Genomic DNA, 17584 nt, shown 5'->3' on the forward strand with positions numbered 1-17584 from the left:
TAGGGTTCACAGATGACCCTCCCCGCATTCTGTCCATAAGTTTCTTGTGAGTATGAGGAACCCAGGTTAAGAATGACTGTTCTGGGATGATTTTTTCAATAGAAAATAATATTTGAATGATACACTAAATGAATGAACACAACTTGCAACCAGAGCCCATCACCCCAAGAGCCTCCCCAAGAACCAAGTGGAAGCAGTGCTTTGGGACACGCATAACCCATTCTCAAAAGACATTGTTTTAAACGGTGTATTTGTTTTTCATACGGTGTTAAGGGATTTTGGATTATTGTTCTTGATCTCTGCAGGACTACAACCAACTTATTTTTTAGGAAGTTTTTTACTTCTAGTTATTTTTTCTTAGTGTCTGATCAAGTTTGGGGATATTTATCACTTAAAGTCTTACCTTAAACTTGTACTTAAATTAAAAATCATAGGTGTTGACTTACCTCTTCTCTTTGCAATATCATTTGTCACATAAGAATTTATAAGAGATTAAATAGGACTGTTCCTTTGTTTTTTTCACTAAATTATAAATACAGTAAAACTACAACAGTACATATTTGGAAATAATGTGGCCACATTCTCCAATGGGAGGTGGATAGAGTCACCTTCCTTGTCAGATGAAGGAAGAATAGGGAACATGGTGGGGAGAAGACCAACCATATCCTTAGAATTGTCCCAGCCATCCAGATGGGGCTAAAAAAAAAAGATAACAAGTGTTGGAAAGGATGTGAAAAAACTGGAACCCTTATACATTGGTGGCAATATAAAATGATAACAACTGCTATTGAAAACAGTTTGATGGTTCCTCAAACTGTTTTATAGTTCAACATAGAATTACCATATGACCTAGCAGTTCGACTTCTGGTTATTTACTCAAGAGAAATAAAAACACATCTAAACAAAAACTTGAGCATGAATGTTCATAGCATTATTCATGATAGCCCAAAGGTGGAAATAACCCAAAAGACCATCAACTGATGAATGGATAAATAAAATGTACTCATATACTCATACACTGAAATGTTAATTCAGCCACAGAAAGGAATGATGTACTGATACATGCTACAATACAGATGAACCTTGAAAATATGCAACATGAAAGAAGCCAGTCACAAAAAACCACATATTGTGTGATTCCATTTATATGAAATGTTCAGAATAGTAAATCCATAGAAACAAAAAATAGAGTAGTTGTTGCTAGGGAAAGAAGGGGAATGGGGAGTGATTGCTGATGGGTTTGAGGTTCCTTTTTTGAAGTGATGAAAATGTTCTGGAATTTGTGGTGATGATTGAACATCTTTGTGAATATACTAAAAGTCACCATTGTATACTTTAAAAGATAATTTTTAAAAAGAGACTGCCAATTTAGAAAGAAAATTTACTTACATGTTTAGGATTAGGATGCTAGGAGTTGTCAAATTTCTCAGGCTTACTATATGGAAAAAACTGCTCTGAGATTCAGGTTCTTTAGCGTATTTTAAGTGATTTTTTATTTGAAAACAAGTGCTTGAAGAATTGACTTATTTTCTTTTAATTCTTTGTTCAACTAGGAAAAACTCATTGTATCTAATGAACAGGAAGTTCTACGAGTTCATTACAGAGCTGCAAGAACATTGGCAAATCAAACACTGCCATTTAGTGCGTGCACTGTTTTACTGGATGCAGAAGTCTACAGTGTGCCACTGGATGCTCAGGTAAAGGGCTCATTGATACAGTTAGAATGCTCTTAAAACTTGGGTGTTTTTGTAATCAGTTTCTATAGAAGAAACTTAAAGTCAATGAGCAGTAAAGTTCAAAGGATAAAAACAAATCCTTCAGATCAAAGTACTCCCAGATCACCTGATTCTGTATTTTATAAAGTCCTCTAATATAGTATGTCTAATAATGATTATAATATAAAGCCTTATGTTATAAAAGCAGTTGTGTTTAGGATATTACAAAACAGATACGTGTTTAAGATAGTGCCCTTGTAGGTAACTTGTAATTTGTTTCTAAAGTGGATATTTATACGTTCAATTCTGGCCTCTAAGCAACTGGAAAGCTGCTGTAAGCTGGAAAACAATACAGGCAGATTGAACTTTTAGGTTGTGACATTGCTGAAATAGGCCCAGGCTTTTGTTTTGATCTTGAGTATTGTTGGAATAAATTAATATACCATACGTCCTTATGTAACATAGTCAATAGGTTCTGTGATTTTAAACAAAATGACATAATGAAACTAGTGTTACCATAGGCTAATTGGCATAAACAAGAGTGAAGTGCCTATGGCATCCCTTCAACATTACAATGAAACCACATAGAACAATACAGTGTTACTCGAGGACCTACAATAATTGTGAAAAACTGTAGTTAACATCTTGAACAGAGTTTACTGCCCCATATAAATTACATGAATTCAGATACAGTTATATCTGTTCTCAGAATTTTTTTGTTCTTCTTAAACAGGAATGCAATTCATTGGTCATAAGAGAATATGATGAGGTGCAAACTAAAAATGAGGTGAACATTTAAATTTTTAAAAATTTATTACAGTAAAAGACATATTGCCATTAACCCCCCAAAAAATACTTCCCCTCATCTTGAACACACTTATCCCATTGTTCTTGCCACTTTCTAAAGCAGTTCTAGAAGTCCTCTTTCATGAATGTCTTTAGTTGTGCTGTCATGGCTGCCTTGATGTCCTGAATCATTTTGACTTTGGGGAAGAGCCAGAAGTCGCACAGTGCCAGATCCGGTGAATAAGGTGGATGAGGACACACCATAATGGTGTTTTTTTTTTGACAGAAATTGCCGTGTACCGGAAGTGATGTGTGACACAAAACGTTGTCATGATGGAGGATAACTTATGGCACCCTTTAAAACACACCTTCTCTCAACCATAGCTCACACCCGATTGACTGCACCGAGCAAGTTGAAACTTATCACACACTGCTCTCAGTATTGAAGATCCCTGCCTTTCCATTATATGGCACTCAGCAGCATTCACCGTATTTTGTAATCACGACAGAAAGGCTCTGTGTCACACACATCGTTTCTGGTACAGCAGTTTCTGTCAGATGAAAACATTACAGTGTGTCCTCATCCACCTGATTCACCAGATCTGGCACCGAGTAATTTCTGCCTCTTCCCCAAAGTCAAAACGACCATGAAAGGTAAATGTTTTGAATCAGTTCCCAACATCAAGGCAGCCACGACAGTGCAACTAAAGACACTCACGAAAGAGGACTTCTAGAACTGCTTCAGAAAGTGGCAAGAATGATGGGATAAGTGTGTTCGAAGCGAGGGGGAGTATTTTGAGGTAGATTAATGGCAATGTGTCTTTTACTCTAATAAGTTTTTAAAAAACATTCGCTGTATTGTTTGATCACACCTCATATAATGATTAAAGAGTATAAAACATGGGTGGTCAGGATGGTAGAATAGGTAAACACTGTGCTCTCCTCCCACAACCACCTCAAAATTACAACTAAACTACAGAACAACCATCACTGAATATTGCCAGAAGTCTACCTGAACAGAAGTCCTATATAACTGAGGATATACAGAAGAAGCCACCTCGAAACTGGTAGGAGGGACAGTGACACAGAACGAGCTAGTCCCACACCCACATCTGGCAGTTAAAAATTAGGAGGGATTTCTCAGCTGCGGATATTCCCCCTTGAGGAGCAAGGGGTCCCAGCCCAGAATTCCAGTGCCAGAAGGAGAAGTACCCATAATTTTAGCTGTGAAAACCAGTGGAGATTGGGGCTGAGTGAGACGAAGGGCTGTTTTGGAGTCCCTGGTGTTCCTCTTAAAGGGCCCGTGTACAGTCTTACTCACTGACACATTCACTTGCTCTGAGCTCCAGGATAGGGACAGCAGCTCAAAATGTTCCAAGGCCATACGGAGAGGAACTGAATTGCCTGGTTTCAGGGCTAGGGCTAGAGGGGCAGCTTTCTCACAGACAGAAGTGCTGGCAGAAGCCATTGTCCCCTTGTTGAGCCCTCTCCACTCCCAGTGTATAAACACAGGTGGGCACCATGTCTGAATCTACGTCAACGTGGCTAACATCATTTACCTTGCCATGGTGGCTTCCTGAGGCCCTGCCCCACCCAACTTATAGGCCCACCCAAGCTGCTTCCAGTGGCTTTTCCATACAAAGAGACTGTCTTGGCTCATGCTGCAGACTTTCCTAGTACCTCTAAAAAGTTTGCAAACCCCAAACAAGCAGCATCTGGCCTCAGCCAAGACCCTTACATGTGCTGCCTACAAGGGACTCACTTCAGATCACAAGACACACAGAGACTAAAAGTAAAGGGATGGAAAAAGATACTTCATAAAAATGGAAACGAAAAACAGAAAAAACTGGAGTAGCAATACTTATGCCAGACAAAATAGACTTTAAAATAAAGGCTGTTAGACAAAAAAGGACCCAGTAATTCCATTTACAGGTATTTATCCAAAGAAACCCAAAACACTAATTCAAAAAGACGTGCACCCGTATGTTTCATTGCAGCTTTATTTACAATAGCCAAGATATGGAAGCAACCTAAGTGTCCATCAATAGATGAATGGGTAAAGAAGTGATACGTAGGGGCAGCTGGTTAGCTCAGTTGGTTAGAGTATGGTGCTATTAAAAACAAGGTTACCGATACCTCTTCCGGAAAAATGGCGGCGTGAGGTGAGCCTCTGTAAAGCCCCCCTGGAATTTACAAAGAATCGAACAACAAAAACTCCACAAAGGACTCCCTGCACAGCAGACAGGCAAGAGGAAGAGGCCCACTACCGACTGAAATCACCTACAGGTGGGAGATTCGCGCGAGTGGAGGGAGGAGGAAAGGGAGAAGTGCGCGGAGATGGAGCCGCGCGGGCGCAGGACGCAGACCTAGCTCAGTGCTCCGAGCTCGCTGCTTCCCGGAACTACCGCAGCTGCGGGAGAGGGAAGAACTCGGACTGCTAGGGCTCCGCCAGGGCTCCACAGGGCTGAGGGGACAGCATATAACACGGCTGAACCCAACGCTCACGGCAGAGACCTCGGAGAAAAGACTGAGGGAAAAAGGCTGAAAACGGTGGTTTAAGCCTGCACTGCCGAGCAGAAAACGGAGCCCTAGGCACTGAGACTAGCCGCCCCCTCCCTCCCCTCCAAGAGCTCGCCCCGCCCCCACCTGCCCGGTGCTAGAAGCGAAACAGTAGCAGTGTCAGATCAAAACAACAGGAAATTTGCTGTTTTGAGAACGGTGGACTGCAAACACAAATTCACAGCCCAACTAGTACCAGCAAAGGGGAGAGAGCTGTGGAAGCAGGACCTGCTGTGGTGGTGGTCGCCGCCATTGCTCTGGGCCACCTCTCACAACTCACCCCGCCCCTGACCCCACCTATCTGGGCGGATCCCTGCAGGAGTAAACAGAACTGCTGAAATATACGGGCTCTGAATCAGGAGCTGGAAGAGCTTTGGAACATCAAAAGCTCTCCGCATACCCACCGGAACACTGCACCCTGTGACCTAGACGAACTATTAACAGAGGAGAAGCCCGTCTCCCAGGGAATCCCCCCATTGTGTGAGAAGTTGGAATAGTGCAGAGAAAACATATCACTACTGTGTGGGAGAAGAAAAATAAGTTGCAGTTGGAGAAATAATAAAACATTCTACCAACAAGTACTGGCAAACAAAAGAAAGACCGCTTTCTATCAACCTGTTGCAGAAGTCACTCCTGTAGATGTCTAGGAAGAGAAATAGTAAACCAGTAATCGCCATGAATAACCAAGGCAACAAGATAGCTCAGAAAGAAAGTGAAAAATCTCCAGAGAAGGCACTTAAAGATACAGAAATATGTGACTTAAATGACAGAGAATTCAAGATTGCAGTTCTGAAAAACTCAACGAGATACAAGAAAACACAGATAGGCAGTTAAAGGAACTCAGAAACTCAATCAAAGAACAGCATGAGCATTTTACGAAAGAGATTGAAATCTTAAAACAGAACCAAATAGAATTTCTGGAGATTAAGAACTCAATAGAAGAAATTAAGAATGAAATAACCAGCTTAGGTAGTAGAGTTGACCAGATGGAGGAAAGAATCAGTGACATCGAAGATAGAAACCTGGAAATGACACAAATAGAAGAAGAAAGAGACTTGAGACTTAAAAGAAATGAAAGAACTCTACAAGAACTTTCTGACTCCATCAGAAAGAGCAATATAAGAATAATGGGCATACCAGAAGGAGAAGAAAGAGAGAAGGGAACAGAGAATATATTCAAACAAATTGTCGATGAGAACTTCCCAAATTTGTGGACAGAACTGGACCCTCGAATCCAAGAAGCAAATAGAACACCTAGTTACCTCAATCCCAACAGGCCTTCTCCAAGGCACATTGTATTGAAGCTGTCTAAAATCAACGACAAAGAAAGAATCCTCAAGGCAGCCAGGGAAAAGAAGACGGTAACTTACAAAGGAAAGCCCATTAGATTATCATCAGATTTTTCAGCAGAAACTCTACAAGGTGGAACCAAATATTCAAACTATTGAAAGAGAGAAACCATGAGCCAAGAATAATATATCCAGCAAAGATATCCTTTAGATATGAAGGAGGAATAAAGACCTTTCCAGACATACAGAAGCTGAGGGAATTTTCTAATACACGACCTGCACTACAAGAAATACTAAAGGAGGCTATTCGACCACCATCAACAGGGACAATTTGTGGCAACCACAACTCAAAAAGGGGGAGAGTAAAGGCCTGAATATGAACCGGAATATGGGAATGGAGAAAGTAAGCGTGCTGAAGAAAATGGAATACTCTAAATATCAAACTTTCTTTTACATAAACTTAAGGGTAACCACTCAAAATAAATCCAGAATTGAAATATATACTGAAATAAAAGAAGAAACAGAGGGAAACATCATAGAATACCACCACACAGAAATAATAGACAACAACAAAAAGGCAAAGAAACAATGGAGACACAGCCTTACCAGAAAACTAAAGATAGAATGACAGGAAATCCTCACATATCAATAATCACCCTAAATGTAAATGGACTGAACTCACCAATAAAAAGGCACAGAGTAGCAGATTGGATCAAAAAACTAAACCCAACCATATGCTGTCTCCAAGAGACACATCTCAGCTACAAGGACAAGCATAGACTGAAAGTGAAAGGGTGGAAATTGACACTCCAAGCAAATGGTACCCAGAGAAAATCAGGTGTAGCCATAATGATATCAGATGAAACAGACTTCAAGGTGAAAAAGATAACAAGAGACAAAGATGGACATTTCATAATGGTGAAGGGTACTGTACAACAAGAAGACATAACAGTCATCAATATTTATGCCCCCAATCAGGGAGCACGAAATATACCAAGCAACTACTAACAGAACTAAAGGGAGAAATTGACCAAAACACAATTATACTAGGGGACTTAAATACATCATTGACAGCTATGGATAGATCATCCAAACAGAAAATAAATAACGAAATAGTAGCCCTAAATGACACATTAGATGAAATGGACATAATTGACATTTATAGAGCACTTCATCCTAAAACATCAGACTATACATTCTTTTCTAGTGTACATGGAACATTCTCAAGGATAGACCATATATTGGGACATAAAATCAGTCTCAACAAATTTAAGAAGATTGAAATCATACCATGCATATTCTCTGATCACAAGGCTTTGAAATTGGATATCAACTGTAAAAAGAAAGCGCAAAAAAACACAAATACATGGAGATTAAACAACATACTTTTAAAGAAGGACTGGGTCAAAGAAGAAATTAGAGGAGAGATCAGAAGATACATAGAAACAAATGACAATGAAAATACATCCTACCAAAATTTTTGGGATGCAGCGAAAGCAGTTTTAAGAGGGAAATTTATCTCATTACAGGCCTATCTCAAGAAACAAGAAAACTCCCAAATAAATAACCTCATGTTACACCTTAAAGAACTAGAAAAAGAAGAACAAGTAAAACCCAAGGTCAGCAGAAGAAAGGAAATAACAAAAATTAGAGCAGAACTAAATGAAATAGAGAACAAAAAGACAATAGAAAAAATTAGTATGACAAAGAGCTGGTTCTTTGAAAAGATTAACAAAATTGACAAGCCCTTGGCTAGACTTACTAAGATAAAAAGAGAGAAGACACTGATTAACAAAATCAGAAACGTAAAAGGGGAAGTTATCACGGACACCACAGAAATACAAAGGATCATCCAAGAATACTATGAAGGACTATATGCCACCAAATTCAACAACCTAGAAGAAATGGACAAGTTCTTAGAAACATATAGCCTTCCAAGGCTGAACCATGAAGAACTGGAAAATCTAAACAGACCGATCACCAGTAATGAAATTGAATCAGTCATCCAAAACCTTCCCAAAAGCAAAAGTCCGGGACCAGATGGCTTCACTAGTGAATTCTACCAAACCTTCAAAGAGGATCTAATACCAATTCTGCACAAACTCTTCCAAAAATTGAAGAAGAGACAGTACTCCCTAACTCATTTTATGAGGCCAACATTACCCTGATACCAAAACCTGGTAAGGACAGCACAAAAAAGAAAACTACAGACCAATATCTCTAATGAATACCGATGCAAAAATCCTAAATAAAATTCTAGCAAATCGAATACAACAATGCATTAAAAAGATTATTCATCACGACCAAGTGGGGTTCATCCCGGGGCACAAGGATGGTTCAACATCAAATCCATCAATGTGATACATCACATAAACAAAATAAAGGACAAAAATCATATGATTATATCAATTGATGCAGAAAAAGCATTTGACAAGATACAACATCCATTTATGATTAAAACACTTAATAAAATGGGTATAGAAGGAAAATACCTTAACATAATAAAGGCCATATATGACAAGCCCTCTGCTAATCTCATAATTAATGGAGAAAAACTGAAGCCCTTTGCTCTACGTTCAGGAACACGACAGGGATGTCCCCTATCACCTCTGCTTTTCAACATAGTGTTGGAAGTCCTTGCCAGAGCAATCAGGCAAGAGAAAGAAATAAAAGGCATCCAAATTGGGAATGAAGAAGTTAAATTATCACTCTTTGCAGATGACATGATGCTATATATAGAAAACCCTAAAGACTCCACCAAAAAGCTATTAGAAACAATCAACGAATACAGTAAAGTTGCCGGCTACAAAATCAACGCACAAAAGTCCATGGCATTCCTATATACTAACAATGAAATCTCAGAAAAAGAAATACAAAAAACAATTCCTTTTGCAATTGCAGCAAAAAGAATAAAATACCTAGGAATAAACTTAACCAAGGATGTGAAAGACCTATATGCTGAAAACTATAAGACATTTTTGAAAGAAATTGAAGAAGACACAAAGAAATGGAAAGACATTCCGTGCTCATGGATTGGAAGAATCAACATAGTTAAAATGGCCATATTACCCAAAGCAATATACAGATTCAATGCAATCCCCATCAAAATCCCAATGGCATATTTTAAAGAAATAGAACAAAAAATCATCAGATTTGTTTGGAACCACAAAAGACCCCGAATAGCCAAAGCAATCTTAAGAAAAAGAACAATAATGGAGGTATCACACTTCCTGACTTTGGCTTGTACTACAGGGCTACAATAATCAAAACAGCATGGTATTGGCAGAAAAACAGACACATAGACCAATGGAATAGAATTGAGAACCCAGAAATAAAACCACATAAATATGGACAGATAATTTTTGACAAAGAAGCTAAAAACATACAATGGAGCAAAGACAGCCTCTTCAATAAATGGTGCTGGGAGAATTGGATAGCCACGTGCAAAAGAATGAAACTGGACTGCTATTTGTCACCATGTACCAAAGTTAATTCAAAATGGATCAAAGACTTAAGCATAAGACCTGACACAATAAACTGCATAGAAGAAAACATAGGTACTAAACTTATGGACCTTGGGTTCAAAGAGCATTTTATGAACTTGACTCCAAAGGCAATGGAAGTAAAAGCTAAAATAAACAAATGGGACTATATGAAACTTAAAAGCTTCTGCACAGCAAAAGAAACCATTGACAAAATAAAGAGGCCACCAACTGAATGGGAGAAGATTTTTGCAAACAGTGCCTCCGATAAGCGGCTAGTATCCAGAATATACAAGGAACTCATGCAACTCAACAACAAAAAACAAACAACCCAATTGAAAAATGGGCAGAGGACTTGAAGAGACATTTCTCCAAAGAGGACATACAAATGGCAAATAGACATATGAAAAATGCTCAACATCACTAATCATCAGAGAAATGCAAATCAAAACCACAATGAGATATCACCTCACCCCAGTCAGAATGGCTATCATCAACAAGACAAATAATAACAAATGTTGGAGAGGCTGTGGAGAAAAAGGAACCCTCATACACTGTTGGTGGGAATGCAGACTGGTGCAGCCGTTATGGAAGGCAGTGTGGAGGTTCCTCAAAGAATTACAAATAGAATTGCCATATGACCCAGCAATCCCTCTCCTGGGTATCTACCCAAAAATCTGAAAACATTTAGAGATAAAGACACGTGTGCTCCAATGTTCATTGCAGCTTTGTTTACGGTGGCCAAGACATGGAAACAACCAAAATGTCCTTCGATAGATGAATGGATAAAGAAGTTGTGGTATATATACACAATGGAATACTATTCGCAGTAAGAAAAGATGATATAGGAACATTTGTGACAACATGGATGGATCTTGAGAGAGTAATGCTGAGCGAAACAAGTCAGACAGAAAAAGCAGAGAACCATGTGATTTCACTGATATGTGGTATATAAACCAAAAACAACAAAAGAACAAGACAAACAAATGAGAAACAGAAACTCATAGACACAGACAATAGTTTAGTGGTTGCCAGAGGGTAAGGGGGCGGGGGTGGGGGTGGGAGATGAGGGTAAGGGGGATCGAATATATGGTGATGGAAGGAAAACTGACTCTGGGTGATGAACACACAATGGGATTTATAGATGATGTAATACAGAATTGTACACCTGAAATCTATGTAATTTTACTAACGATTGTCACCCCAATAAATTTAATAAATAAATAAATAAATAAATAAATAAATAAATAAAAATAAAAACAAGGTTACCAGTTCGATCCCCACATGGGCCACTGTGAGCTGCACCCTCCACAACTAGATTGAAACAACTACTTGACTTGGAGCTGATGGGCCCTGGAAAAACACACTTAAATAAGTAAAAGTTTGAATGAATTAATGAATGAATGAACAATACATATGTACAATGGAACATTACTCAGCCATAAAAAAGAATAAAATCTTGCCAACTGCAACAACATGGGTAGACCTAGAGGGTATTATTATACTGAGTGAAATAGGTCAGACAGACAAATACCATGTGATTTCACTTATTTGTAGCATCTGAAAAACAGAATAAACAAAACAGAAACAAAGTCATAGATACTGAGAACATTTTGATGGTTGCGGGATGGGAGTGGGGTTGGGGGGTGGGTGAAAGGGAGAAGGGATTCAGAGGTACAGATTGTTAGAAAATAATCCTAGTGATGTAAAGTGTAGCATAGGGAATATAATAGTCAATAATATTGTAATAATTATGTATGGTGTCAGATGGGGACTAGATTTATTAGGGTTATCATTTCACAAGTTATGTAAATGTCTAATCATTTATGTTGTATACTTGAAACTAATATAATATCGTATGTCGTCTGTAATTAAAAATAAAAAATTATTTAAAAACAAAATAACAAGTATAAACACAGACAATGAAGGATTATCCCAAAAATAAAAGACTAGGAATTGCTGTTTTAAATCAGACAAAGTAGAAACACAAAAGGATGTAGGGTATATTACAGAGAAGGTTACTTCTTCTGATCTAGTTTAATTTCCTTTATTTTTCTCATCAGTAAAAATAAAGGAAATTAAACTAGATCAGTAGATTTCAACCTTTCTGAAGCTACCAACTTTTATTTAAATTAAAGCATTCAGATATACTGAAAAAAGCTATTAAAATGAATAATTGGATCTTAAGAAAGAACTACAATATTTGACGCTAAGGAAATAGACAATGGAAAAGACTTTCCATACTTTCCAACTTGAAAGATTTTAAAGGGAAGAATGAATGGTTTTTAATAACTGAAATGAACGGTTTAAACTAAAATGAACAGTTTAATCATCTTGCTAAAGGCTGGGCTAGACCATGTGATATTGTTAGGTCTTTTTGTTTCATGCACTTACAGAATAATGAACCAATTTTAGAGCAATATAAATCAAGCTATAAGGAAAATCTCTGTAGATTTCTAATTCAGAATGAATGGTTTTGTAGGCACACCTGTTTATTTTTTCTTCCTCCTAAAACTTATTGAAGTAACAAAAGACATAAAAATAAAATAAAACCCATAGCAGAGCTGGAAATAGAGATGGAAAGCCACTGTACAAGGACGTTAAGACATTTTTGATGAAAGACTAATAAAAACATATTGATAGTGAATGAAATACAGCAGAATTGAGGAATCTATGGCCCCAGATGGGTTATAAAGAGAATTTCAAAAATATTTCAATTTTCCCAAGAAACCCTCAGAATGATCCCAAAATCAGAGACTAAAGAGATCAGTCTACAATCACCTAATAATTTTAAAGGGCAGAATAGTCATTCACTTGAGGAAAACTATAACTGTTACACATCCTTTTACAGCTAGCTTTAGAGTAAAAGATCTCTCGACTGAGTTGCGTATCATTTGAGAACAGCCTCTGAGGAACTAAAAAAGTCTGCCTTTCCTGAGTATGAGCTTGGATCATAAACTAGCCTACTCTGTTATCCTACTTCTGTCTTTTAAAAATAAACTTGCAATATAAAAAAAGATTCAACAAAACAATGTGAAGTAGTCAGAACATCTTACTTGAGGACCAAGGAGGAAGTGATAATGGCTAAAAATGTGATACCTGGATGTCACTTTGATAGCACTGATAGTAATAGTAATAGTAATAATTATAGCAAATGTTTCTTGGTTTGAGTGCTCCCTATCTGTCCAAGCATTAAGAGACTCATAATTCTCAAAACAAGATTAAAAGAGGTATTTTTATCCCATTTTACAGAATAGAAAATTGAGAGTACATAATTAGTTCAAGAGTACACAGTAAGATACAAAGCTGACAGTTCAATAGTCTCTTAATTCCAAAACTAGTACTCTTAAGAGTTGATAATAGAGTTTCTTTATGAGCACTCTAAAATATTGGTTAGTCCTGGAAAAAATGTCTGCCTCAAAGGCCTGTCTCTCACCATAACTTTTTCTCCTTACATTAATGTTAATGGTAATAACATTAAATTAAATACGAAATAAATTATACTTTAAAAAGAATGTCACAGGCATAATAGCTCATATCACATGCCTTTTTGAGAAATATCTCTGACTCACTGAGTAGTAGGATTCTATTTAATTCTTAACTGAACCCAGCATCCTAAGAACTCTAATAACAAATCTGTCTACTCAATATAGAAATAAATGCTTTATCAAATTTTTTAAATATTCAAATTATTTTTTATCCTTTTCAAAGTATATTTCCATTATTCCTTAAAAAGTTAAATATACCATAAAATACATAATGGCATGTAGATTTTAAGTGGGTTATTGTATTTTATGATATTCAGCTACTTTTAATGTTCTCTTTCAGTCTGATGACAGTAAAACTTCTGTGAGGGATCGCTTTAATGCAAGACAGTTCATGTCTTGGTTACAAGATGTGGATGATAAATTTGACAAATTAAAGGTATGTATGTTGAGAAGTTCTGTTTAAATGGTTGCTTCCCACTTCATGACCAATATTGCAGCTATATTAGAGAGGAATGATTCGGAAGAGAAATACTGGTTAGTCATGAATCCTCACGCCAGGCCACAATTAGAAGATAAAGGAAAATAAAATCCACAAGTCTTATTTTTCAGGACCAATGTAGTATAAAAGATGAAACTACCACGGAAAAAGAAATTTCTAATGGGGCGCTTCATACTTATCATCCAATATTCACATTTGGTTATAGTTCTAACGTGAAAGAACGGAAAACAATAAGAGAAGGAATGTATTTACAAATAATCTGTCAAGAAAATTACTTGATTTTAGATTTTCAGTAATTTCAAATCACTTCTCCTTAGACTTTCGTGATTTTGATTACTTGATTATCAAATGTTTTTGTGATTTTGATTATCAAATGATTTTATTATTTGAAATCTCATTATATGAAACAACAATTTCAAATTAAAGTCTGTAAGATAAGATGAGTGTTAAGTTGCAGACCCAGGTGGTTGGCGTATATATACAGACAGGGTAAAACAGAAATGGATGTGTAACTCGTAAACTTTTTATACTCCTAATATATTTATGTTAATCCCTAAAGAAACTATGGATGAAACTAATTTTTAAACAAAGCAAATTTAATAGAATAATTAACTCTTCTCTTCTTTTAAATAGACCTGTCTTTTAATGAGGCAACAACATGAAGCTGCAGCTTTAAATGCTGTTCAGAGATTAGAATGGCAGCTCAAACTCCAGGAACTTGATCCTGCCACCTATAAATCTATCAGCATTTACGAAATCCAGGAGTTTTATGTTCCCCTTGTTGATGTTAATGATGACTTTGAATTGACTCCTATATAGCAGCCATTACTTCTGTTGCGGTGTCCTAAAGTGATGAGGCTCAAGAGTATTACACTGTTGAATACTGCCTTTTGACAAAAATACTGATACTATGCCTTTACAGTTGTTTAGTAAAGTTCAACTAAAGTTGGTTATGTAGTAAACACTGTCATTTTATAAAAAATGAAAAGAATTATTTTGGATCTTAAATCCAAACAGTTTCTAACCGAAAACTGTTATTTATATTGGTGAAAGGTAACTTGCATTGGAGCATGTTGGCAGGCTGTGGTAGATATTGAAAAAGTTGAGAATTTGCTAATGGCGCTGGAAGTTGTTAGCATTCTTAGTAACAAGATAACCACTAGTATGCAAATCTCTTTTGAGTTTTATGAAAATATATCAGTAAACTAAAAGGTTCAGTTCCTACCAAATAGTTTCTAATGTGGATTAAAAACTTGGCACAAAATTTCTTCTGTTTATTATATATGTAAATTGTACAGTTTTCTTTTCAAAAGTTTTAATATTGTCTTCCTTTTTAATAACTTATTTTATACATATTGTGCAGATGTAAATCTTGTAATTAATGGTCAGAATGTATACAAAGGGATTGGTAGTCAAACATGTACAAAGAAATAATTGTAAAACTGTTTTGTCTATGTTTTATTGGACCAAAGTTGTAGTTTGAATGGAGTATAGTAGTAGTGTATTCAGGTAGCAAAACTTAAATAAGGCATGTATGTGTTTGAGTTAGCTTGTTTTCATCATCATAATTGCAAAAATTGTGACTTAGTTGTATTGCATGCTTCCTATAATTTAACTCTCCATAAGTGATGCCGAAAGTAGTGTAAGGTGTTTCATACTGGTCTCCTGGTATTGTACCTACGACTTACTATGTTACACATATTATTTAGAATTAGTCATACAAAGAAACAGCTCTTTTTTCATCTCACAATAGAGCCTGTTCTCTCCCTCGCCCCTCAAAAAATGCCTTTGAATGAAAATTCTGAAATTGTAAATGTCTATTTTAATACTCAAGTATGAAAGAATCTGTGAATATATGTAAATATGTTTAATAAATTTTATTGGTCATGTTAAATCATTGTAAAAGTTTTTTACATTGCTTAAATATAACGTTTTAAGCTTAATAACCTTTGCACTTTTAAAATAAAAACTGAGTACTCAAATGAAAAAGAAGATATTTGATCATCAAAATAAGTAAAAGAAACAGGCATATGCCAATTGAACTCTGCAATGTTTATGAAAAATTCATTCATGTGCTGTATTTCTTTCCTTGTCTCAAGAGCAAAACACATAATTTTCAGAATTTTTATAATTAAGATTTGGTATGTATGCTGTTTTTAATTAAAATAATTAGCAATATACTTAGAAAAAGTCCAGTTTCTCCTATAACATGATATAGATGAAATATTCAGGAATAATTTCAGATCTGAAACCTGCTGCTAAATTTATTAAACATTTTTGAAAGGAAAATTAGGTTATATGTAAAATTGATTTTACGTATATGAGATAAAATTTACAGAACTTTCCATAATACTTTCTAGAATTATAAAATAATAATACTGAATATATTTTATTCTGATAGAGAAAAGTAAAAAGAATATATGAGGAATAAAATGATTTAAATTCAGCTTTCAAGTTGGAAATTCCAGCTACTGGAATGTAAAAATTGGAGCAAATGTAAAAATTGAAGTTTTTGAGTGCAAAGGTACATATTAAGCTTAGGGATTTTTGAATTTCTACGTCAATTTATATTTTAATTCATATTGTACTTGGCATGCGCAATAAAGCAGCACGTGTAAAAAATACACGGTGCAAGGACTTTATTACAAAGGTTGGGATGTAGTAGTGTTTAGAAATTTAGATGAGAGATTTTGGCCTTTTTTATTGGATAAATGGGGCCAAGAAAGGCAGGGTAGATTTTGAAGCACTGGTTTTGTTGAAGTTACGTTTATTAAGGCTGGGAACATTCAAAGCAAATTTATGAAAGCAATACTTTTTAATATGAAAAACTTAATGCAAATTTTTATACTTTTGCCTAAAAATAAAAAACCAGATTATTGCACAGTGAAGTCACAGAAAATGAGAGGGGTAAGTTTATGCAGCATTTTGTTCTGATGGTCCAACCCGAGAGGAGGGGTTGGGAAGATCACAGTTTGGCCAAGCAGAAAAAGCTGCAGAAGAGAAAAGGTAAGCAAGCAGGAATCTGGTGTAATTTAGTCATCCCAGCTTTTTAGCACTAATTAGTTCTCACCCTCTTCAGTGGTACCTCAAGTTGCTGGAGCCTCTCTGCCATGATTCTGCTTCTGCAGATTTCCTTTGTAAAATGACTCAAAGCTAATCAAGATAGCTTAAAAGAAAAGTGAATGCCTTCACGGTGAGAATTTACACTTAAGTAGTTAAGAGCTTCTGATGTTAAAGATACTCTGAAGCTCTGAAATGCTAGAATAAACTTACAGTGAAGTATATGCCTAAAGAGATTTAGGATTCTAAAAGAGAAATAAAGGATGGTTAGTTTAATCAGTGATTTTTTTTTAACTATTCAAATATCATGAACAAGAGACTAAATTGTACCTAAGGATTTGTATTTCTTTAAGTCTTGTTCTAAATCATATCTGTTTAATAAATGACTAGTTGATATTTGTGCATGTTATTTAATAAAGAGTTATATTTTTATAGAAAAAACGAGTGAAATGTGTGCTAATTTTTTTTTTCACTCCATATGATTGATGTTTACTTGGGCAACTAGCAAAATTGCAGAAATATTCATTTGGGGGAAACAAATAGCATCTGAAGAGTCAGCCTTTCAAATTCAAGTCTATTCAGTGATGTCTCAAAAATGAATTTTAACTATTAGACATACTAAAAACTTCTTAACTGCAAAAATCTCAAGCAAAAACCCCATGAAGCTCATTTTAATGGACTTAAGAATTATACAGTTAATTCTAGA

The 17584-nt window shown here is 36.0% G+C and overlaps 1 protein-coding gene across 7 annotated transcripts in view; it reads left to right on the forward strand.

Moving 5' to 3' along the window:
• Positions 1–17322, forward strand: part of ANKRD12 (ankyrin repeat domain 12) — a 135662-nt gene extending 118340 nt beyond the window's left edge. For all 7 annotated transcript variants that reach the window (XM_019712593.2, XM_019712592.2, XM_074340361.1 and 4 more), the window contains 3 exons: positions 1554–1697; positions 13660–13755; positions 14452–17322. In XM_019712593.2, the coding sequence (XP_019568152.2) occupies positions 1554–1697; positions 13660–13755; positions 14452–14637 (426 nt within the window). In that variant the 3' untranslated portion in view covers positions 14638–17322. The remainder of the gene's footprint in view (positions 1–1553; positions 1698–13659; positions 13756–14451) is intronic.
• Positions 17323–17584: the final 262 nt, after the last annotated feature.

Source organism: Rhinolophus sinicus, linkage group LG09 (genome assembly GCF_036562045.2).
Source record: "Rhinolophus sinicus isolate RSC01 linkage group LG09, ASM3656204v1, whole genome shotgun sequence".
NCBI classification, from domain to species: domain Eukaryota; kingdom Metazoa; phylum Chordata; class Mammalia; order Chiroptera; family Rhinolophidae; genus Rhinolophus; species Rhinolophus sinicus.